This window comes from Myotis myotis, unplaced genomic scaffold (genome assembly GCF_014108235.1).
Source record: "Myotis myotis isolate mMyoMyo1 unplaced genomic scaffold, mMyoMyo1.p scaffold_m19_p_1, whole genome shotgun sequence".
Lineage (NCBI taxonomy): Eukaryota > Metazoa > Chordata > Mammalia > Chiroptera > Vespertilionidae > Myotis > Myotis myotis.
This window is the reverse complement of record NW_023416313.1, coordinates 173,268,234-173,291,543: the sequence shown is the minus strand read 5'-3', so window position 1 is coordinate 173,291,543 and position 23,310 is coordinate 173,268,234. Positions and strand designations below refer to the sequence as shown.

General features: G+C 40.7%; 1 protein-coding gene across 20 annotated transcripts in view; it reads right to left on the bottom strand.

Annotated features, from left to right (window-relative positions):
• Positions 1-5,077: 5,077 nt before the first annotated feature.
• Positions 5,078-23,310, bottom strand: part of TCF12 (transcription factor 12) — a 349,545-nt gene continuing 331,312 nt past the window's right edge. For 18 of the 20 annotated variants that reach the window (XM_036302507.1, XM_036302496.1, XM_036302488.1 and 15 more), the window contains 5 exons: positions 18,941-19,055; positions 17,681-17,843; positions 12,956-13,188; positions 10,233-10,386; positions 5,078-7,415 (listed from right to left, as the gene is read on the bottom strand). In XM_036302507.1, coding sequence (XP_036158400.1) covers positions 10,244-10,386; positions 12,956-13,188; positions 17,681-17,843; positions 18,941-19,055 — 654 coding nt within the window. In that variant the 3' untranslated portion in view covers positions 5,078-7,415; positions 10,233-10,243. Of the gene's footprint in view, positions 7,416-10,232; positions 10,387-12,955; positions 13,189-14,589; positions 14,728-17,680; positions 17,844-18,940; positions 19,056-23,310 lie in introns of those variants that run through there. The other 2 variants (XM_036302546.1, XM_036302615.1) reach the window with 2 other exon arrangements.

Below are 23,310 nucleotides of genomic sequence, written 5' to 3'. Positions count from 1 at the left end.
CCACAAACTGCCCTGAGTGGCGTGTCTCTCCAGGTACCACCTGCTTGGTCGCTGGGGCTTTCCTTCTCCTCCAGTCACTCTGATCCTCCACCAACACCCGCCGACACCAGCTTCTACTGGAGCCGATTCCAGACAGCCCCTCACTCCCTCTGCACACACCGCAGGGGCCTCTAAAAGACACGGACTTCAGGCGAACAACCACAGCCTCCCATCCAAAGTTACAAACAGCTCTTTTTTTGACAGCATCAGGTGTCCCGTGTTCAAACTTCCTCCAGAGTCTCACGGCTGTACTTTCATAGTTGGTTGGTTTGGACCAGGATCCAAACACAGGTCACCCCACTGAGTAGGGAGACTGGCAGGGGCCGCATTTTGGTGTGGGTGTGGGTGGGGGGGTGGGGGGTGGGGGAGGTTGGTAGGAGGGGCAGGCCTTCTCTCCGTTCGCACGCTGCCTCCCGCAGACACAGCGACTCCTTGTTGTTACTAACCCTTGGAGCTCATCCTGGAGTCTCGAGCTCTCTCCTCATTTCCTGGTCAGACTCGGTGTGGCGCTCCTTCCAGGCAGCCATGTGCACCTGCCCCGGCTGCCAGCCCTGGCAGGGTCCTCGCCCACTGTGATTCCCTGGTCACACCCTCGGCTCCTGTCACCTGTCTTCCCAGGCGCTGTGATCTCCGCGATGGCAGGACCCCCAGCTGCCCAACACACGGTCAGGCCTACTGAGCACGTGCTGGTGACTAAGGAGCAGGCGTGCAAGGCCTCAGTGTCTGATTCGCTGCTCCCTGGCCTTGCTCTCCTTAGGGGTAGGAAGGGCCCGCTCTGCGCCATGCCCTCTGAGTTCCTCAGGTCTCACCGCCGTCATGTGAGCCAGCACGGCGTTCATTATCCCCCTTCTGCAGAAGAGGAGACTGCAGCTCACAGTGTTAAGCTGGTTACAAATCTCACGGCTGCTACGTCGCAGGTCCCTCCTACCTTCTGTTGCCCTCCCCACCTGTGAAGAGCCATTTGGGCCATCCATCCTGGCTGAAAAGTTCTAAAAATCGCCAGTAATAGAACAAGTTGGCTCCCGCTTCCCAGCTGCAGAAAGTGGTTCTTTCCATGATTTCTGCTCAGGTTGCAGGCGATTACCCCTTCCCCTCCGGCCTTGCTCCCCAGCCCAACGGAGCTGAGTTCTTTCTCCACCGCGGCATCCTCAGTCCCCACAGCTGAGCAAACCTCGAGCAGGTACTTCAAATTAAGCAGGTGCCTCCCGCTTAACCGTGCCTCCCTGTGCACCAGTGGGCAGGGAGCAAAGCAAGGAAAACGCGTACATTTTCATGCGCGATCCTTGCAGGAGGCATCCCTCCTCGCCATTGTTTGTGCTTAGGGGCTGGCTGCCCCGGGTGTGCACCAGGCAGGGAGCACTCAGGTGCTGGGACACGTTTACCTGCTTCTCCCTTCGGGTTCCTGCTCCTCCCTCTCCACCCCTGGACAGAAGGCCGGTGGTTGTTCGGGAAGAATAGGGCCTTTGTGTTTCTCTCCTTTCTTCCGTGCGCCTAATTAGGATTATGCTTGGGAATCAAGCTCATTAATCTCTGCCAGTCCGGGTGAGGGCGAGCTTCTCGCACTATCAGTGTTGATCAATAATTCACTGCCGAGTCTGAAAAACAACCCTGCGCCTTTCATCACAGGCCTTAATGAGGACCAGCGCGATGGCCTGTGGGAGGGCGGGATGAGTGGGTGTGGGCCAGCCTGAGGGTGAGGTGTCAGGGGAGGGGGCCTTCCAGCCCACACCTCCTGTGAGGTTGGAGCTTCATTACTGTGCAACTTCTTGGAGCATGGGGGGGGGGGGGCGGTCACAGGGGGTCATCGTGGGTCACTCCTAAAATGGACAAGGGGGTCCTTCCTGCTGACAGACCGGAGGCCACCGCCCGCTTCCAACACTGGGCGGCCACCTCAGCCGAATGATTAGGAGAAAAGACTCAGGGGTGCAGGAAAGGGGTCCGCAGAAGGTCCAGGAAATGGGAGAAAGCAATACCCCTCAAGGGCTGCATAGAGGAAGGAAAGAACTGGCCCTGGGAGCAGGGGAATGTGGTCTGTTAAAAACCCGTGCTGTCCCGGGGGTCCTGCGGGTCTAGGCAGAGCAGATCTTCGGCGGTGCCCACAGGGTCCTTGCCTCCAGGGGGCAGGCACAGCTGTAGTCCTCCCCCCGGAGACAATCAGTAAACCAGAGGGGAAAAGGGTAACCGAGAGACTGGCATGGAAGGAGCCCAGGATGGTTTTACGACCTTTGGAAGTCCTAGCCTCCATCATATGAAACATATTAAAATGAGCTCAAATCCCACATTAAGTAATTTTATTTTGCTATAAAAAATCGAGATGATTTTTAAATAATTGTTTTTTAAATGAATTTGATTTTTGTAGTCTATTTTTGGGCATTTTTTCAGGCTGCAAACATGTTCACAGGCTTTGAAAGGCGGTTGTGCTTACAGTGTGTGAGGGCAAAACGGCTCAGGGAGCTGCGGAACGTTAGCAAGGTGCCGGGGCTGGTGGAGCCTCCAGCAAGCAGAGCCTGGCTCTATGCAGCAGAGCCCAGTGTCAGCTTTGGGACGAGATTGTAGGTCTGGGCCAAAGGGTAGAGAAAAAACCTTCCAGGCTATCTTCCGAAATAAATGCTTAGACAGGGACAGATGAGGACAGGAGAAAACAGGGTATTTGTACTGCCAGGAACATGCCCCAGTACAGGGCAGAGGTAAGAGCTGCCGGGGCTGGGACGCTCTCACAGGGAAACGCCCCACAAGAACATGTGGCCGTCTAACCCAGGTGGCCACAAAGACTGTGGGCCATCCGCCGCCTGGGACTACGATGTCCTGGGAGCACCAGAAAACTACGCCCAGCAGCCGCAGGGCCTCGGCACCATTTGCCAGCCCAGGAAGGTGAGGGAGGAATTCACCCTTCCCGATCACATGTGTGGGTGCACTTTGACTGTGGAATGCCAAGGGAGAAAGAATTCCAGATTTTGAAATTCTGATCAGCCTGCTGAGATTACCTACGGTTCCAGCAACTGCAGAGGACAGTTGGTTTTGTTTGCCAGTCCTGTGGGGAGTAACACACAGGTGTTGTGGAAGCTCCCCCACTTCTGAGATCTTTTGGGGGAGCACCTGTCTGGAGAGTGCGGTCCGCTGTCACCTGCAGGTGATACCTCTGCTGCAGTATTCTGAGGTCTATCTCCCCAGGTGACTCACAGCCAACGACTGACCACAACAGAGATATTAATTCCTTAACGTTTCTGCCCAACACTAGACTCAATAGGGAATCGTCTTGGTCCCCACTGGGCAGGCCAGGACACTCCCAGAACTCCACAGCAGCCTCACCCTCCTTCCTCTCTGCCTCCACAGATGTGAGGCCTGCATCAGGGTCTGCAGGCCCATCCTATTTGCACCCACTGTTTCATCCAGTACTTACACAACTCTAACATGAATCTCCATGTTTCAGATAAGGAAATGGAGCTAATTAGATATTGAGCTTGGATTTAAATTGAGGGCTGATAATGCCAAAGCTAATACTCTAACTTTTAGAACACACACACATACATCCACACACATGATGTGATGTCTAGTTAAAATTTGAGTTTCCACAGAAGAAAAAATATATCAACTAGGAGAAAAATGGAAGAAAATGTAGTAGAGAGAAAAATAAATCCAACGAATAGAACTGGCTTACAAATCTTTCAAGAGAAAGAATAACAAATCAAGGCTCCAAGATTTGTAGGCAAAGTTTTAAGCATCTTGATCTGTTACTAGGTGTGTGTTCTTGTAGAAATACCTCTTTGGGCCTTCATTTTTATACATCTACTAGAGGCCCGGTGCACAAAATTCATGGACAGGGGAGGGGGGGGGCTCTCAGCCCAGCCTGCACCCTCTCCAATCCAGGACATCCCTCTCACAACCTAGGACCACTGGCTCCTAACTGCTCACCTGCCAGCCTGGTCACCCCTAACTGCCCTCCCCTGCCGGCCTGATCACCCCTAACTGCCTCTGCCTTGGCCCCCGCCACTGTGGCTTTGTCCAGGACATCCGGAAGACATCTGGTCTAATTAGCATATTACCCTTTTATTAGTATAGACTACTGAGGCAGTTAATAAGATGGTCTCTAGATTTCAATTCTAACATTCTGTATTTTCTTCAGATGGAACTTTTAGTTGTTTTGTATAAAGAGAAATGAAATTAACATGTTTAACTGTTTTCACCAAATCCCAGTTAGCAAAATGATCTGTGGACAGTGGGTTTCATAATTCATGGAGAAGCATCCTGCCAGGATCCCAAGAGGGTGTGATGGGGCCATGGGCACCTCACACACAGGCCCCACAGAAAGGTTACCCACTGTTTCCCAGGCCCTTATTTGGCATGAACTTCTCATGGGCAATCACTATGCATATTTCTGGTGGTGGTGGTGGTGGTGTGTGTGAGAACTGGAATGAAAGCAGAACTTTTTAGCTGAAAACAGTAAATACAACCATTCTCTAATTATGATATAGGCTTTTTGTGAGAAAGGGGACATAAAACATGTGAAAAGTGCTTTGAAGAATGTTCATTTGAAAAGCCTCATTTAAATATTTTTCCATTTTCTTAATTTATTTCTAGATCTACAAATGAGTAGTTATTAACTGATGTTTGGTCAAACAGTTAAGGAAAAGGCTAAAAGGCCACTCTCAGAAGAGCAAGGGAAATACAAAACCCAGAGAAGCTACAGACTCAAACACCAACTCAGTTCTACAAGGCCGACTCTGTCCTGATGGGTTTAATGTTATAAATGATGCAGATATGAAAGCAGCATGCGCCTCTCACCACACACACAAAAGCAACTATGTGAGGTGATGGATGTTAAATAACCTTACTGAGGTCATCATTTTGCAATACATGCATATATTACATCGTTATGTTGTATACCTTAAACTTTACAATGTTACCTGTTAATTATATTTCAATAAAGCTGGGGCAGGGGTAAAAGAAAAGCAGTGTGGGCATTTCTGAGAGGAATGAGATGAAGAAAACAAAATGCATTATTCTTTGAGAGAGGAATTTAAAAAACTCACTAGTTTACTATGTTAAAAAAAGATGGCACATTTATTGCTACATAAATGTTATATACATATTGTGTTTTCTGTTACAGTGACAGAAAAATTTTGAACTTCTTGCTGCTGGTTGAAAAGATTTATCAATAATACCTTGAATTTGACACAGGATACAAATCTGCAATAAACCAACAATGGAAACTGGAGAACAAGATGAGAAGCAATTCATCTCGGACAATTAGCTCTTACAATACTCCATAGGTACTACACGGTATGCTAGAGTCCTACTATGGTCTTAAAATGCTATTGTAAATTTCTGATATTAATGAACAGGTTATGGTAAATAACCCTACATTTTTACTACCTAATATAATAAAATAAAGTAAGAAACTTTTTACTGAAAACTTTTCGATTTCAAAAATCTAGAAAGAGTAATATTTAGAATTCAAGAAATTTTCTTACAAGATTATTGTATAAAAGACTAGCTACAGTGAAAAATAAGCCAAATGTTTTCTTCTCTCTATTTTATGAAGGAAAGCTTCTGGGCATACTGCAAAGTCTAATATAGCGAAAAAGACAACAAGCTCTGAAGGAAAAGGCCAGGCAGTGGCCTATGTTCACTCACACATCATAAGCAACAATTTCTGTTTAGCTGATTAACACTGAAATGAAGAACAAGGCCACAGAGAGAGTCTGATGTAATTGGAGAATATATGCAAATTAAAGTAACTAAAAAGTCCACTAAGTTCACAAAAGACTGACTTGTTAGGAATCATCCTGATTGGAGGATCTGAAGTTCTGTCTTGTTTTTGTTCTTTCAAATGAACAGAAATCTTTAAGCTACATAGTGATTTGGGTCCTTTCTTCTGTGTGCTGATTGCCACTGTTGATACTGGCTATAAGGAATTATTAAGCCAAGACAACCTTGTTTAGCATGTTTTTCTTTCCCAGGGTAGTTGTGGTGGAAGACAGATTTCATGGAAGTTCAAAGTGCTTATTATGTCTAACAAAAAACAACTCTTAAGGGTAAGAGACAGAGGGGTGAGTTAGTGCACAGCATTATGATGGACTGACAAGCACTGGTTTAATGCTAATCTGGCTCATCTTCTTGGGGCAGGGCAGATGGTTTACAGCTGATTAAATCACCCACTGAATTCCTCCCCACTGCCCAGCCATCCAAATGACATCGAGAAATAAAGGCTAGGAAAAGGAAACATGGGTGACCACTGCTCTTGTATCCCATTAAGTAACTAGCCTCAGAGTGGTGTGTTCATTTATCACACTACCTGCCTTGGTGACTACTGGGTTTTGTTAGGGTCACCATAACTACAGCCTGAAACCTTCTTTGTATTTTAAATCTGCTTTGTGCTTACTTATAGCTAACACTTTATAAGTACTATTATGTAGTACTTACTGCTTGGAAAACAAAGCAAGTTCTAAATAGTAGATTCTTCCCTTGTAATTTACACTTCTTCCTATTACAAGCTTTACTATGAAACCTAGAAGCTTGAAAAGTCTTGGTTATTATTAGAAATAAAGCAATATTTATTTTTGGGAAAATCTAGGGGACATAATTTCCCCTTTCAAAATCGTAGCTAAGTTATGGTCACAGATGGTCTCTGCTTATCGTTGTAAGGTAAGCAGGCACAGCACAGAGGGCTACATGGGGATTCTGGACTGTGACCACACGCTACCCATTTCAGAGACCAAATACAACACCCACAAAGAGAAAATAAAAAATGAATGAAAAAATGAAAGTGAGAGAAAAGCTAGACCAAGTAGTATTTTCCTATTTTATGAAAAACAGTATTCATATGGCAAAAGGATAGGAGAGGGCAACAAAAGACTTTTCCCTTCCTTTTTAAGACACTAACAGGTATGCCGGGAATGCTAAGGGCCAATGGTTGTCACTGCTTTGTTCTCTGCATGTGAACAGCTTTAACGAATGCTGGCATCAGCTGAGTGTACATCAGCTTTCCACATTAACTTTTTCCTTTTATATGTAGACCTTACAGTTCCATAACAATAAATAAAATTTGTAGTTACAATGCATTTGTCAATTCAGTTTAGGCACAAGGCAACTTCCACGGTGAGTGGAGAGATCGAGACAATCTCTGATTGTGCAGAAGCGACACACTGCTTGCGACAAAATGACACGCTGCAAACGTCTCCTGGGCGACGTCCTATCTTCACTTCTGATGGAAGTGTTGACCAGTTGCTTTGATCGTAGGATTACATTTGAGTTTCTTGCTTCAAGTGTCTTGTTTTTTCTTCTCCCTCCTATCAGGTTTGTCTTCAGATAATCTGAGTTGTCCAGTCCTTATGAGGAGAGTTCACCTTCTATCTAGCCTACTGATAACTCTGGAACTGTGGCAGGGAGAGCCAAGGGAGAGAACAGAACCAATTAGCACATCACTGTTAAAATAAACACCTCCCCAGAAAAAAAACAAACCCAAAAGGTTGACATTCCTTATACCCAGTTTTACACTAAGTTAGCAGTCTCCTAAATGACTTCTAAATAAGCCTCTTTCTTTCAAGGTGTAATTAAAATAGTTTTACTTGAAGATGTGGTAAGATTTTTAAAGGAGATCATGTGATTATAGAATCACAAAATACAGGATTATACAACAGCTGTGACAATTAAGCCAACCTTAATTTGAGCAACATTCCAGTTGACAATACCTGAGCTTTGAGGTTCTACCCATGCATTTCTCAGGGAAGACGCAATGTTAACACACACATTTCCTGTTACCTCCAGCCCATCAATCACACTGTGTTAACAGTTCATACCTATCTTCTCTAAACTGAACATTTCTGAAGGCAGGGACCATTTTGCATTCATCTTCACATTGATCCCAGTTCCTGGTCAATAGCAGGTCCTCTAGAAATATTTGCTCAATGAATTTTTAAGAAAATGTATAGTCCACATTTTACACATATTTATATCCTTAATATAGATAGTAGTGACTCTAAAAATTTCCATTTTAGCCATTTTTTATGGAAATAGTTTTAGGAAGATTCATACTTTTCACCTCCTTTTCCAACAATAACCACAGTATTGTTTGTAATAGAGGGATGCTCTTAGGGATGGATAACTGAGATACTCAAAGCCACCTGGCCTTATATTACATGGTGGAAAATTCTTGTGCTTTTACAGTCATTCATTCTGTGATCATTTATTAGCTAATTTGATTCTAGCAGTTATTTTCCTGATGCTCAGTCTCTTGCTGGTTTTCATCTGCCGCCCAGTTCTATAAAGAATTGAAGGTTATCAGGTGAAACCAGACAACTACCTTTATGAAATTATAAACACTAACCAATAAAATCTAATGGAACGAAGTGCTTTTACTACATTATGTTTTTTTTTAAAAAAGGATTTTTGATAAAACTCTTTTTGATAGGTAGGAATCTCAAAAGTTTAATTTAAGAGGGGGAATTTCCTCATTATAGAGATATGGGTAGAGATATGAAAGTCATATGAGATCCAGAGGCAGTAAAAAGAGCAGGAAGTAAACAGAAGCGGGGAAGATACATGTGAGGTAGGGAGAGAGAGTGTTAAAGAGAGAGAAATGGGGAGAGAGGGTAAGAGAAAACGGGTACAACAAACTAGAGAGAAACAAGAAAAATAAGACACAGGCTCTGAGATAAATGTGACAGATGAACATAAAGCTCTCTTTTCACAGCCTGGTGGTTATCTGGGACCTGAGCATAAGAAGTTACCTCGCATCACACTTTTTCAAAATAATCTGCTAATTTAGAAAGTCATTTTTGCATTAAGAAACAGTGGTATGTTTTTATTTTAAAATTTCAAAGTTTATTTTTGAGAACAATTTTTTTCAGGATATTCTGTATTTTCCACAGAATGGGAAGCAGTGGCATGGGTTTTAGAGGGCCTGCATGTTAACCAGCTCTAGCCTGAAGTCTCTAGGGCCTGCACAGTTAGTTAGATTGCTGGGTGGTTTTTGTGGGGGACATGGCTTAGAGTTTTATCCAGTGTGCTAATATTAGAATATAATCGATACTTAAATAATTACATTGACATTCTTCCTCTTGGCCCCAAATGAAGTTTTTTGGTATAGTTTGTTCCTAGGAAGGCTATGTGTAGAGGTGGTAGGAACCATAGTTTTCAGGAAAGGGTGAGTTACTGACTAGTGTTTGTAGTTTGCAAACTATTCTATCAAATTCCAGACTTTCAGCTCAAAATGACAGCTATAAAGCTGATCAAGTGAAATTGTATTAGAAATTATTGTCCTGTTCCACACCTCCCATTCATTCATCTTTGCGTACTGCTTTTAATCTCCTGATGAAACTGGGAAAACAACTTGCCATTGCTGAAGCAGATCATAAAATGAAGTTCCCAGTTCTACTCCTAATCCATGATGATTAGCTAAAATGCTACTGTCCAAAATATTTAATTACAGTCTACATTAATTTCTGCCACCTAAACATTAACTATACACTTAGATTATAGTAACATAAATGCATATAGTTAAGAAAAAGGTGATTCAAATGAACAACTTGGGCAACAATCTCACATTACTTTTGTCACTCAGTTAAAAAAGATCACCAGGAAGTAAACTGTATTTAGTCCATGAAGAGGAAAATAAAAGAACCATCTTTCAACAAGTATAATTCCAGAGAGAAGGGCATCTGGTTCTAGCATATATGACACCTTTACATTCATCTGTAGATTCAAGGTGTAACTGATATTCTTACTGGGAATAAAGATGCATATTACAAACTTGCATTATTGATCCAATGGAAACAAGCAGTAACTTTTTTGTATACGTATGAAGATTTCATGGCAAAGAAGAGGTGGATGGTTAACAGAAAACTGGTTGACGATACAGCTAAGTATTTCTAGTAGAGAAATGAGGAGTATAAGTGGCAGCAAAGTATTTTTTGGAGGAAGAGTCATTGCACTATTTTCTTGGACCAGAATGACATTCATGATGATCCAGAAGAGAACCCCAAATTCTTTATAAACCACAGGATGCACTTTGAAGAGAATAGTAACCGGGTATAAGAGGACACTGGCTCTGTAAGTATACACAACAGAAAGGTAAACTGTTGGATTCCAAATTACACCTGACCTTTAGCACAACCAGTGCCACTAGAGCATTCTGTTCAAAGGTTCTAACTTTGAGATAAATGAGGTGACCTCCTTTTCATACTCTTTCTTACCTGGCTGATGTTTACATATGACCCATAGGGTTGGTAGCTTCACTAAGCCCAGGATGGGTTCCTGGTAGTGTGGTTGGCGGCTCTGCCGATACGGCAGAAACTTTTTCTTCTTCCCTTCTTTTAAGGCAGGCTGCTTTGGGGTTCAGATTCCTCTCTGAAACAGAGGAAAATAATTTTTATTACTACAGTCATAAGTTATGAATCAGGGACTCTTAGGTCTTGAACTGAGCAAATTGCTGTTATTTTCATTTCTGAGAGTTTTACTCTATGGTAATCCAAAACTGAGACATAGTTACTCAGGAATGCTAAATCTGGAGGTCTTTTCTCTAGAGCATTTAGTTTCTCTAAAAAAGAACGCTCCAATTTTTTGAAGATGGGGTTAATGTACTTGGCTGCCAGCACTAGGGAAGCAAAGCGGGACACAGGGCTGAGGGGTTCACTGTTCAATTTCATGCCTCTCAGATCCTCTGCTTTTCTTGGTGATCCGTATTTGCAGCCTTTCTGATTTCATTTTCCCCCTAGAAAATACCCCTTCTGTCTTTTACGGTGGAAGAGAAGAGAGAGCAGAAGCAATATGAAGTGGAGAAGAGACTTAGGGATCCAACTTTTCCATAGAAGATCTTCAATCAGTCTTTCTGCTTCCGTTCTGATGCTGCCGCAATAATCAGCACCTCCAAAGTGCAGAGCCGTTCCGAAAAAGGGGCTCTGCGCGGCACCTGCTCTGCTTCTTGCTGGTTTTCCTCCAGGCTCCCCTTCATCTCTTCTCTCTAATTAAGTCAGTTTCCACTATTCTACTTTCTTTCCATCGTACATAATACAGTTTTTGCTATCTCAGCTGCTCTTTTATCTCCCATCTGTCCTTGTGAGTTAATTCCATTTTTATTCATTTTAGTAAGGAGGAGAGTATTACCAATGAATATGCTAAAACTACCATGTTTGACCATCTTGTTGCAACTAAATTAAAATCTACTAGGTTATGGTCTGGAAATGTGTTTAGAAAAAGGAAAAGCCTCAGGAGATCCTGTGACCAAGCCAATTTGGGAAACATTGTCCTAGTTTACTCACCTTCAGCTCTCTAAGAGAGACCAGGAAACTAAAATTGCAACAGTTCTATCGAGTCTAAATTATCACGGAAAGAGGAGCTGATACACTGCCCTGTGAAAGAGTTTGATGAGGAAGTACTTGACCTGTAATTCAACCTTTACTAAAAGCTAAGAGTACAAACATGACGGTAAAATCTGCTGAGGATTAGCAAACTTGTAGTCATAATAAGGTAAAGGCTTAAATCGGCAATGGCAGGGACCAGATAGGATTTAATATGTGGGGCACCAAGGCACCAAGAGTGCTTTGGCACAATCTGAGGCTTGGAGGGAAAAGCCACTTTTCCTGCTGTTCTCCAGATGCACTGGGCCTGGGTCCGGCTGCCCTCCTAGTGGAACACTGGTCCAGGGATGACAGGAAGTACATACCTACTTATAGTTTGGAGCACCCTCCCAAACCAGAGGGGACCCCAGAGAGTCCAGAGGATGTCCAGGGGATGCCCAAACTAGACATGAAAACAAAATCAACACCTTTGTAGAAACTGATGGGAAGTGGATGGATAAGTTACTGTTGTATGTTTTTCTGAAAGTGTGTTCTAGTTCTCTAACTCTGCTTTCCCTACTAAAGAGAGTACTCTTCCTGTAATCAGTGCAGAGAGTTTCATGGTTATAGTTGTCAAGCATCTGTCTACTCCTATTTCTTTTTTCTTTTCCAACTTCCTTCACATAAAAATATTACATAAATATCCAATAAATAAGACAGATGAATTTCTCTCAATGAAGAGAGAGGCAGAATCTGAAATCCAAGGTTACATCTATAAATTCTTAAAAAAAGGCTTAGGATGAGGCATTCATAACTTTGGATAAAAGATATACAAGTAATATGCAAAAAAGCAAGATCAATGGTAGAACCTCTCAAGGGTTTGTGATAATTGGTAATTCAGGGTCTAGCACATAGCTGAATGGAACAGAGTAATAAATGCTTGTTCAAAAAATGAAGTTTCAAAGCATCTTCAAGATTCCATCAAACTTTTTGAGAAGTTGAACAGCCAGGGGAGCTGTCTGAGTCCTAGTGGATGAGCCTAATAATTACACTTTGCTCTTAGGGACATCCAGGCATGCCAGTGCATACCAGCCCAAGAAATTCATGGCATTCCGGATCAGGGATCAACAAAGAAGTCCTGATACCTTACTGGCATGGGTATAGAGGACATCCATATGAGGCCAAGCCAGGAGGGGCCATGACCAGGCATGCTATTAAACAGCATGACCTAGTAGATGCCCCCAGGGTAAAGCAGGCAAGAAACTGAGTGCAGAGAAGTAGGAAAGACCGAAGGAGCAGGAGGAGGACAGGTCTAGGCAGGTAAATTCAAGTGTTGGGCACCAGAATCAACAAGACAAAGAGTCACAAAGCATAATGCTGAGCAGCAGGAGGAGGCTGGCTGTTCTGCATTGTTACACAGAATTACTCTTTGCTGGTTTGTGTGAAGCACTGAGCCTATGGATATTGACCAATACAGTGAGACAGAGGTGACAGAACTAGAAAGGAAATTTGATCCAGATGATACAGTGGCAGAAGTACTAATTGAACTTGCAAACAATACGCCTAGAAGAGTGAGTGGAAACAAAAATGTCTGCCCACCTGAGGCAGAACAGTTAGGTATCTTTGCTGAACCTACTTACCTCTGACTTGCTGTTCTAGACTAAGGATGACTGCCACGGCCTGATGAAGAATAAGGAGTTTTGTTTGGGGTTTTTCACTCTTTAAATGAAGTTGACACATTCGACCAAGCTCTTTGAATGCCTCGTTGATATCCCGTACACGCAAGCGCTCCCTGGCATTGTTAGCCATCCGCCTCTCCTTCTCCCTTTCTATCTTCTGTTCTGGGTTCAAATCCTCATCTTCATTAGTACTGCTGGAAAACAAAGGAACAACAATGCCTGTTAGATTCCCTATAAAGCATAGATATGTTTACTGAATGAAATTATAAAGTATAAAGATGCAAAAAAATTACCTATAAATTTTACCAAACAGTAGTAATAGTTACATTTCACATGAATGTCTATCTCTTTCCGGTCTTTCTTCAAATACAATTCAAATGATACCACAAACAGGATAGGCAAAAGTAGGTTTACAGTTGTGAATATGTAAAACAGATTATTCTTGTATTATTATTTATTAATGATTGTATTATTTTCCGTACAAATAACTGTAAACCTATTTTGCCCCACGCTGTACATTAAAAAATGCATTTCCATTGCATAGTACAGCTTGAAGACTTCTCCATGCTAGTGAAATTCTTCATAAGTATAATTTGAATGACTACATAATATTTTAGGCACTCTGCCACTCAAAATGTGGTCAGCAGCATGAGCATTACTGGAGCTTGTTAAAAACATAGAAATCTGCATTTTAACAAGATCCCAAGTTGATTTATATGTACATTAAAGTTTGGGAAGCACTGTCCTGGTTCACTAGTGCCTTAATTTGCGTGACCTATACTCTTAAATAGATGCTGGCAGTCACCTGGTAAAGAGGAAAAAGCTTGAAGGCACAGAGTGAGAGAAGTATCTCAGAAAATCACTATTTTTTATTCCAGAGAGAAATATCATCAGTAGTGATAATTAAAAACCTGGACAAACTAGCCCTGGCTGGGTGGCTCAGGAGGTTGGAGCATCAGTACAATTCCTGGTTAGGGCGCATACAGGAGGCAACTGATCAATGTTTCTCTCTCACATCAGTAAACATATCCTCAGGTGAGGATAAAAAAATTTTAAAAACATGGGGAACTGAAACAATATTTTTGAAGGACAAACTGGCAAAATAAAAACCCAAAGCCTTAAAATATTCATTACCTCTTAATCACCAATTCTAACTTTAGAAATTCATCCTATGGATATAATTAGAGATGTACATAGAAATTTATGTAAAGAAAGCTGATCACAGAACTATTACATTAGTGACACACTGGAGGCCAATAATAGGAGGTGGGTTGGATAAATCTCATACATCCAGACAATGGCCTATAATGCATTCTCTAAAAAAATCAAGCTGCAGATCACATTCAGTAAAAGATGCCAGACACAGAAGACTACATTCTGTATGAGTCTAATTACATGAACTTCCAGAAAAAAAACTATGGTAATGGAAAGCAGATCAATGGTTGTTAGGGGATGGGAGAGGGTGCGGATTATAAAGGGGCATGTGGAAACTGTTTGGGGTGGTAAAAATATTCTTCCATTTTGCAGGAAACACTTAAGAGTAGATGAAAAGTTAAAAATACACTGTTAAATGTAAAAAAAGTTGACATTATACAAATTATTTCCAGTTTAATTCAAATTTGAACTATATTTATGGGAAAAGAGATATTCCTTGAAAAGTAGACAGTAGTTGACTCTGGGTGGTAGAATTTCTTGTGATTTTTTTTGTACACTGTTCTGTATTTTCCAAATTTCTGTAATAAAAATGCATTAAGATATCAGAAAAAACATTTGAGGGAGATGCTTTGGAATAAATTCTAGAAAATTCTACTTATATTTCAGAAATCAATTATTGAGCAGAGACTCTCAGATCCTTAACATGATATGCACAAAGAACAGATGTTTCCCCCTCTTTTCTAATATGCTGAGTACTGTAATAAAGAAGTACACAATAGATTCTTATAAGCTAATTGTCAAGTATTACATAATACTTTTATATAATAAAAGTATTCTTCTTTTAATAGAAAATCACTAGCTCTTGGACTGCAAAGGGACCTTGACAGATCATCTACCCCAAAGATTTCCAAATGTGGCCATTTATCAGAATCTTTAGGAACACTTAAAAAAATAGAGCTTTAAAAGGTCCACTACTACATACTGATTTAGATTGTACTGCTAAAATGTTTCTGGAGCCTGTGCACCAGGACTGAAAACCACTGCAAGATCCACAGAAATCAGTTATCTCCCTAGGATCACAAAGCCAATTAGTGGCAGTGTGACGACAAGAACCCAGGTCAGTGCTCAATGGAAGCAAACCTATACCACACACCTAGCATTACCGTCATCTTAACAGTAACTCTAGTACATTTAATGAGTGCTTGCTGCCTGTGAGACAGTGTGCAAAGAGCTTTATGTGCACCGTTTTCAGTTTATTGCCACAAGGATTCTAGCTCAGAGAGCTTTAATGACTTGCCCAAGGTCACTGGCAAGTATATGATGGAGCCATGAGTAAAACCCAGGCTAGCCTTACTTTGTACAAAGGACATATTATTAATCTATTAACTATTGCTAATTACTAAGTATTGTTATTATTAACCTATTATACTGCCTCTCAATTTCTGATGAACTATAACTGGGTTCAGTAAACTATGACCCAGCAGCTGGCTAACTATTTTTGTAAATAAAATTTTATTGGAAGAGCCAGCCCATTTGTTGATGTATTGTCTAAGACTGCTACAATGGCAGAGTTGAGTAGTTGCAACAGAGACCATATGGCCCACAAAGCTGAACATATTGATTTATCTGGCCATTTACACAGAAACTTTGCAGACCTCTGGTCTATAAGATGAGAAGATGAAGAGGAAATATACAATTTTTTCCCTTAAAATTCTATTTGAATAATAAAACTGTGGAAGAATTAAGATGCCTCAAAGGAGTGGTCTATAGATTCCATGACCCAGTCTTCACTTCTTCATGTCTCTACACAAGTGAGTACAATGCATATTAAAATAATAGCATTAGTATCTTAAGATTTAATTTTTCCCAAGAAAAATGTTTAAGTGTTGAAAACAGTGAGAATGTCAAAGACAAAAGGACACCTTTTAAGTATGTGAATACAGGAAGGACCATGCTGGCTTTTTAGTTATATCTACCACACTTACTGTAATCTCCTTTGTGCCATAATTTAATACAAAGAACATGTTAATAATAGATATCTATGTGATATATACATATTGATAAGTGGGTATATACCAAGAAATAGGATGGGCCACAAATATATCAAGTCCTCTAGTTTTAATATATAACTATAAAAAAAATCTGAGGGAAGAATCTGGAAATCATTTGAAACTAACATATTATGTGTCAATCTCCATACTTCAAAGCAGGGTCAAGTCAAATTTCTGGAAAACCTTCCTCAACATCAGCCCATTTAGAATAATACTTCCTTCTCCATACTCTTCTCAAATCAATGTTTAAATCATGAGTTGGCAAACTTTTTCTATAAAGGGCCAGTTAGTAAATATTTTCAGCTTTGTGGGCCATTGCTTTCTTTTGCCAACGACTCAAAACTGCTATTACTTTAATGCAAAAACAGCCATAGACAATCCTATATAATAAAAGGCTAATATGCAAATAGACCAAACAGCAGAATGACCGGTCGCTATGACACTCACTGACCACCAGGGGGCAGACACTCAACGCAGGAGCTGCCCCCTGGTGATCAGTGTACTCCCACAGGGTGGAGTGCTGCTCAACCAGAAGCTGGGCTCACAGCTGGTGAGTGCAGCAGCAGTGGCAGCACTAAGGATGTCTGACTGATGGCCACCAGTTGGACATCCCCTGAGGGCTCCCAGGCTGTGAGAGGGTGCAGGCCAGGCTGAGGAGGCCCCCCCCCCCAAGTGCATGAATTTCGTGTACTGGGCCTCTAGTATGTAAATAAATAAGGTTTGAAAGTGTTCTAATAAAACATTTTTTGTAAAAACGGCAGCTCTGGGAGGTGTGTCTTGGTTGATTGAAGCGTCATCCTGTATAACAAAGGGTGGTGGGTTCGATTCCCAGTCAGGGCACATGCCCAGGCTGTGGGTTCAATCCCCAGATTGGGGCGTGTGTGAAAGGCAACAGATTAATGTTTTTCTATCTCTCTCAAATAAATTTAAAAAACCAAAAGCATATCCTTGAGTGGGGATTGGAAAAAAAACGAAACACATTCTGTAAAAGAATAAAAAATAAAAATAGGCAGTGGGCTGGATTTGGTCCATGGGCTATAATTTGCCAACTCTTGGCTTTAAATCATACAATAGAGTCTTACCATATATTTAGCCTTAAATTACTATGTTCAGATATTTATTGATGAACTGTATCTAAATGTCTATACTGCACAATTTAATTAGTTTTAGCTATTTTGTCCTCTAATTGTCTTACAGACTACAGACTCCCCGTACAAGCACTGTGGGGAAAAATGTGATTCTTTTTTTATATGGAGACCCTAATACAGTGTGGTATAATAGAACACATAATTTTTGAGTTAGCTTCATATGATTTCCTTGTAGGGGTGCTGTAAGGATTAAATGAGATAACATACATAAAGTCCCAACACAGCAGTTAGAACATAGCTGACACTTAATAAATGCACAACACCCTTCAATTTCCCAATACTTTCACCCATGGCAAATTAGTGAAATTTAACACCTAAATGTTAGTAAATACCTTGTTCTGCCTCTAGATGAAACCTTGATATCTTTTTGGGAGGATTCATCATCTGATTTCATGTCATCTGATGAGGGAGGTTCATGAAGGTTTTCATCTTTCTCTTTGTTTTCAGTCTTGATTTCTGTTGGAACAACAGTTCCAGACTGACTTTGCAAGCCACCTAACAAAAAGTCAAAGAAACAAATGTTCAGACTCATGAATTAGAACTAAGACAGTAAAACACTATCTAGATCAGCCGTGGGCAAACTACGGCCCGCGGGCCGGATCCGGCCCGTTTGAAATGAATAAAACTAAAAAAAAAAAAAGACCGTACCCTTTTATGTAATGATGTTTACTTTGAATTTATATTAGTTCACACAAACACTCCATCCATGCTTTTGTTCCGGCCCTCCGGTCCAGTTTAAGAACCCATTGTGGCCCTCCAGTCAAAAAGTTTGCCCACCCCTGATCTACATGGTAAATACTCTTAGCTGTTAGAGGGCTATGAGGGAAATCTGAAGATGTAGGGAAGTATACTATTTAGAGCTGGAAAGAGTATGTCCACAAATCTTAAGAGAAAACGATTTTTTAAAGCATCTATATTTAGAAGAACAAGCCTGGCTTTGATGATCCATATAATTATCAGTTTTCGGCACTATTTAACAAATGAACAAGGTTATGATAAACTTGATGGAGTTTTAGACACTGACTTCTAAGATTCTGCCAAGGAAAAGGAAATAAGTTTAACACTTTCCTGGATAAACACAATAAAGTAGGTGTCAAGGTTAAATATAACTGGGAGAACTTTACTTTGGTATTCTTAATATTAGCTATATATTTGCACTTATTTGTAAGCTCTATTATAACATTTACCAGTTTGCTTTTTAACAGAACTATTGCTACAACTGAAGTGTTTCTGAACAACAGCTCCTATTATTCAGAGCTCTCTACATACTCAGACATATCTTTCCCACGGCCTCTAGGGACCATGAAGACTCAGTCATGAGGGAAAGTGATTAAGGAAGACAGACACGACAGAATCAAGAGCAGGTAAGAAAAAGACAGGTAAAAACTGAACAATACTTTGCATGTGGTTCTATCCATAAGTTCTATAATTTACCAAATGGGCCGAATGGAACCTTCACTGGCACTTCTGTTTGGAATTCTCCCACCTAAGATGACTTTTGAGTCACAGATATGAATCTGCCTGTGAGAAAGGTGACTGCTCCAAATGCAATCTCTGTCTGTATTACTACGAAAAACCAACAATACAGTTACCTCTATAATTTTCTTGTGTTTTATGGTTCAAGTCTGTGCTTGAAGCAGTGACTGTGCTAGACAGGACTGAATGATTGCCATTGAGACTGACAGAGTCTTCTCGATGAGTTCCAACCTAAAGTTAAAAAAAGAAGTCAAGACAGTTCAGGGGCAATAATTGTTTAAATTCTTTTAGTGGGTTTATTAGGGAAAACAATAGGACTCATCTGAATTTAGCCACTTTTCTTGAATGCCACTTTTCTGGATTTTGGATTTCAGATGACATGATAGTTTAAATTTATTTTTAAAAGTTTCATTAGAAAATTGCAACCTCAATTTAACATCCCACAGGATTATAGCAAACTAGAGGCCCGTTGCACGAAGATTCACGCAATAGGCCTTCCTTCCCCTGGCTGCCAGCACCGGTTTTCCGCTGGCACCTGGGACCCAGGCCTTTGGTCCGGCTGCAGCGGAGAAGCCAAGCCCCTTCAGTCTTCAGTCCTCTTCAGTCTTTCATGGGGCTGGAGCCTTCAGTCTTCGCTCTGCTCTTGCATATGCAAATTAACCTGCCATCTTTGGTGGGTTAATTTGCATACTCATCCTGATTGGCTGGTGGGTGTAGCAGAGTGATGACCAATTTGCATGTTTCTCTTTTATTAGTGTAGATGAGCTAATAGAGACAAAGTACTCAGGAAGCCATAAAGCACTACACATAATCAGACCTGTCAATAATCCTCTCTAAACTGATCTGAAAACCTTATCCAAATGCTATCTAAATACAGGGTGGAGCAAAGGTAGGCTTATAGTTGTGAGTATGCAAAACACAGTCTATTCTTGTTTGTTTATTAACTAGAGGCCCGGTGCACAAATTCATGCACCAGTAGGGTTCCTTGGCCTGGCCTGTGGAATCGGGCCGACACCGGCTCTCCAACATCCCCCGAGGGGTCCTGGATTGTGAGAGGGTGCAGACCAGGCCAAGGGACCCTACTGGTGCACAATCAGAGCCAGGGAGGGACTTGGGAGGTTGACCAGCTGGGTAGGGGCCCTGGGAGGGCTCCAGGGCATGTCTGGCTCATCTCACTCAGTCCTGATCAGTCGGACCCCAGCAGCAAGCTAACCTACCGGGTGGAGTGTCTGCCCCCTGGTGGTCAGTGCACGTCATAGTGACTGGTCAATAGGTCAACTGTCTGCCCCTTGGTGGTCAGTTGCACATCATAGTGAGCAGTTGAACAGCCTTAACATATCATTAGCATATTACGCTTTGATTGGTTGAACGGCTAACTGGCCGACCGGACACTTAGCATGTTAGGCTTTTATTATATAGGATTATTGTGTTATTTTCCACACGAACAACTGTAAACCTACTTTGCCTCACCCTGTAAAGTGTGCATGAATTTGCATTTAAGAAAATATTGCTAGATTCCAAGTAATATTTATTTATACTCTGGCATGCCCTTTCCTCACACAAACAGATAGTGTCTTGTTTTTTCTTTGTCTAAATGCCTGCCCTCAAACATTTTTAAAGAGCAAAAGACAATACAAAAATGTCATATATTTTTATTCACTGTTTTAACCAAACTTATACAAGTCACAATTGACCTAAAATGGGAAGTTAAGGCATGCAAGCCCTACCAAATGTTTGGCTATTGCAGTATTTTTAGAAAAACTGGTTATGAATGAAGCTTTATTACAGGGGTCCTCAAACTACGGCCCGTGGGCCACATGTAAACACAAATATTGTATTTGTTCCCGTTTTTTTACTTCAAAATAAGATATGTGCAGTGTGCATAGGAATTTGTTCATAGTTTTTTTTAAACTATAGTCTGGCGCTCCAACGGTCTGAGGGACAGTGAACTGGCCCCCTGTGTAAAAAGTTTGAGGATCCCTGCTTTATTAGAACAGTAGCAGACGTGTGAATTAGAAGATTAAACCTTTAATTAAAGAGGTTTATTGCCTGGAGTTATATATGAGAACCACTGTTTCCAATAAATCCTTCAATCCCAATAAATTGCCAAACTCTGAATTCCTCGAGTAATAATATATAGTTTTTTATCTTTAATCACTTCGTGTGGATTTATACCCTAAGAGGTATAAATATTCCTTTGTTTTCTTATGAGCTAAACAAAAGAAACCAAAGCAAAGTTGTAAGCAATGCAGACCACTTGGTAGTAGACCTAATTATATCAGGTCTTCCACCACTCTTTTAAAGAAATGTCTCTCCATCTACATCCTTATTCTTATCTTTAATGTAGTTTTAAAAAACCCATTTAATGTATTTCACACTACTTTTAAAATTACTTGAAGATCAGTCATTACTGAGGATTAGTTGTGTCACTAGTCCCTTAGGTGATCAAGCATGACTCTATCCTTTTTCTAAACCACACAATTTCATCATTTATTAGAATAAAATCTTAAAGTTGGGAAGGGACAAGAGAAACTACTTTTATCCCCCTTCCAAAATCTTCCCCAAGCCTTTAGATCCGCCCCCGTACCCCAAAGAAACACTGAGAAAAATCTGAAGAACTAAACCTAACAATCAGTGAAAAAGAGGGTTGTGAAAATTATATTCAAGAGGGAAAAATTGTTCTCAAAATATTTCATGATATTCTGTCTCTAGGGTGTCCTAGTCATGTTTATTCTTAACACATAGGATGCTTTCTTGCTAGCTATGAACTAACTGCTCAATGATCTAAGGGGAAGGTCAGTTCAAAAACACCATTTTATAAAAAGAGCTATGGTATAAATATAATACATAACAGCATATTCTTTGGGACTTTAAAGCCTATTCTAAAGATAAAATATCACTAAAACAATTTTGACTGGCTGAAGAAATCATTGCAGGATAAAGTAAAAGCTAAGACTTCTGTATTTGTTTTTATAATAATCTTAAAACAAAACTTTCTGGGATCTTTGGTATTATGTGCTAATTCTGCTCTTACCTTAGTATTTTGAGCTATCATGCCAAGTAATTTAAAATAACCTTTAAAAATTAAAAAATTTAAACATGTAAATTTACTACATGTGAAATTCACTTTATAGCTCTGTAAGACAGTAATGGCTGGACAGTAACAACCTAAATTTTCACTCATTTGAGTGATGATGCATCTGCTAAGTTATTATTTCTTTTTATTTCATTATTATAATAATTCTTTGATTTTCTGAATCTCTACTAATAAAATGTTCTATCACTTCCTTTCTGATGAAAGGTTTGGCCGACAAAGGATGAGCTAAACAATAAATCTTATTGAGTTTGCCTTTCCCTGAAGGAAAACCAGAAAGGTTGCTTGATTTGTTTTGGGATATAAATGCCAGCAAATATTTTTGTCTCTATGGAGTACTATAAACTATTTTCTCACACCAACCTACATCATTGGCTTCTAAAAGAAAAAAAATCAAAGCTTTAAAAATTAGCCTCAGACTAGCAAAACACTTGAAGTCTGGAGTTTTCCATGTTAATGAAGTTAGCAGGAACTTTTTCTTTGTAACTTGATTCCCCTTACAAATGGCCCTCATATATTTTCTGGAGAATTTGACTTTTACAGTTCTTATAGTTCTCTTTAACCCTTGCTCACCTTGGCTCCCATATCCTCCCTTTAATCTGCAGTTACCCATTCATGTGGCTCTGTCTACACACATACACCAGGTGTATAAACAGTTCTTTGTCTGGCACAGAGCTGTGAGGCCAGCCAGATAGGACCCTGTTTAATTGTTCATCTCGTTAGCATACAGCTGACAGACTGCTTCTAGGGGGAGTAGCAGGGGAAGGCAAACCCTTAGGCCTGCTATGCTCAAAATTTCTATTATTATGAAGAGCTCCATGTCAGAATAAAAAGCCCATCCCATTAAATAACATCCTCCTGAATCTGAATCTTCACAATCTGTGCCTGGCCTTACTTTGGTGGAAGCACCCTTCAAGAAACCTGTTTTCATTTCATTTGGCCAAAGGCTTTAGCACCCACAATGGAAAAATGTTAAATCTAATTAGTTGATGAATAAGGGTCTTGTGAATTAAGGGACAGACTGAAAAAGAACTCAGTATGAATGAATTCCCCTCTGATTCTGAATTCTATTATAATTTGTACTGTTCACTCAACACTAATGATTTAAATTAATCAGTACTAATCTACAGACTGATGAAAGGATCTTTATGTATTGTATACATTTTGTTTTACCTAAAGAGGGGATTTATGCTAGAAATAGCAGAATTCCATTTGTTATGGTTCCTTTTAATGATACTTCCGTAATATAGAACCTGTATGATCTTTTAAAAAAATATATTTTATTGATTTTTTACAGAGAAGAAGGGAGAGGGATAGAGAGTTAGAAACATCAATGAGAAAGAAACATCGATCAGCTGCCTCCTGCACACCTCCTACTAGGGATGTGCCCGC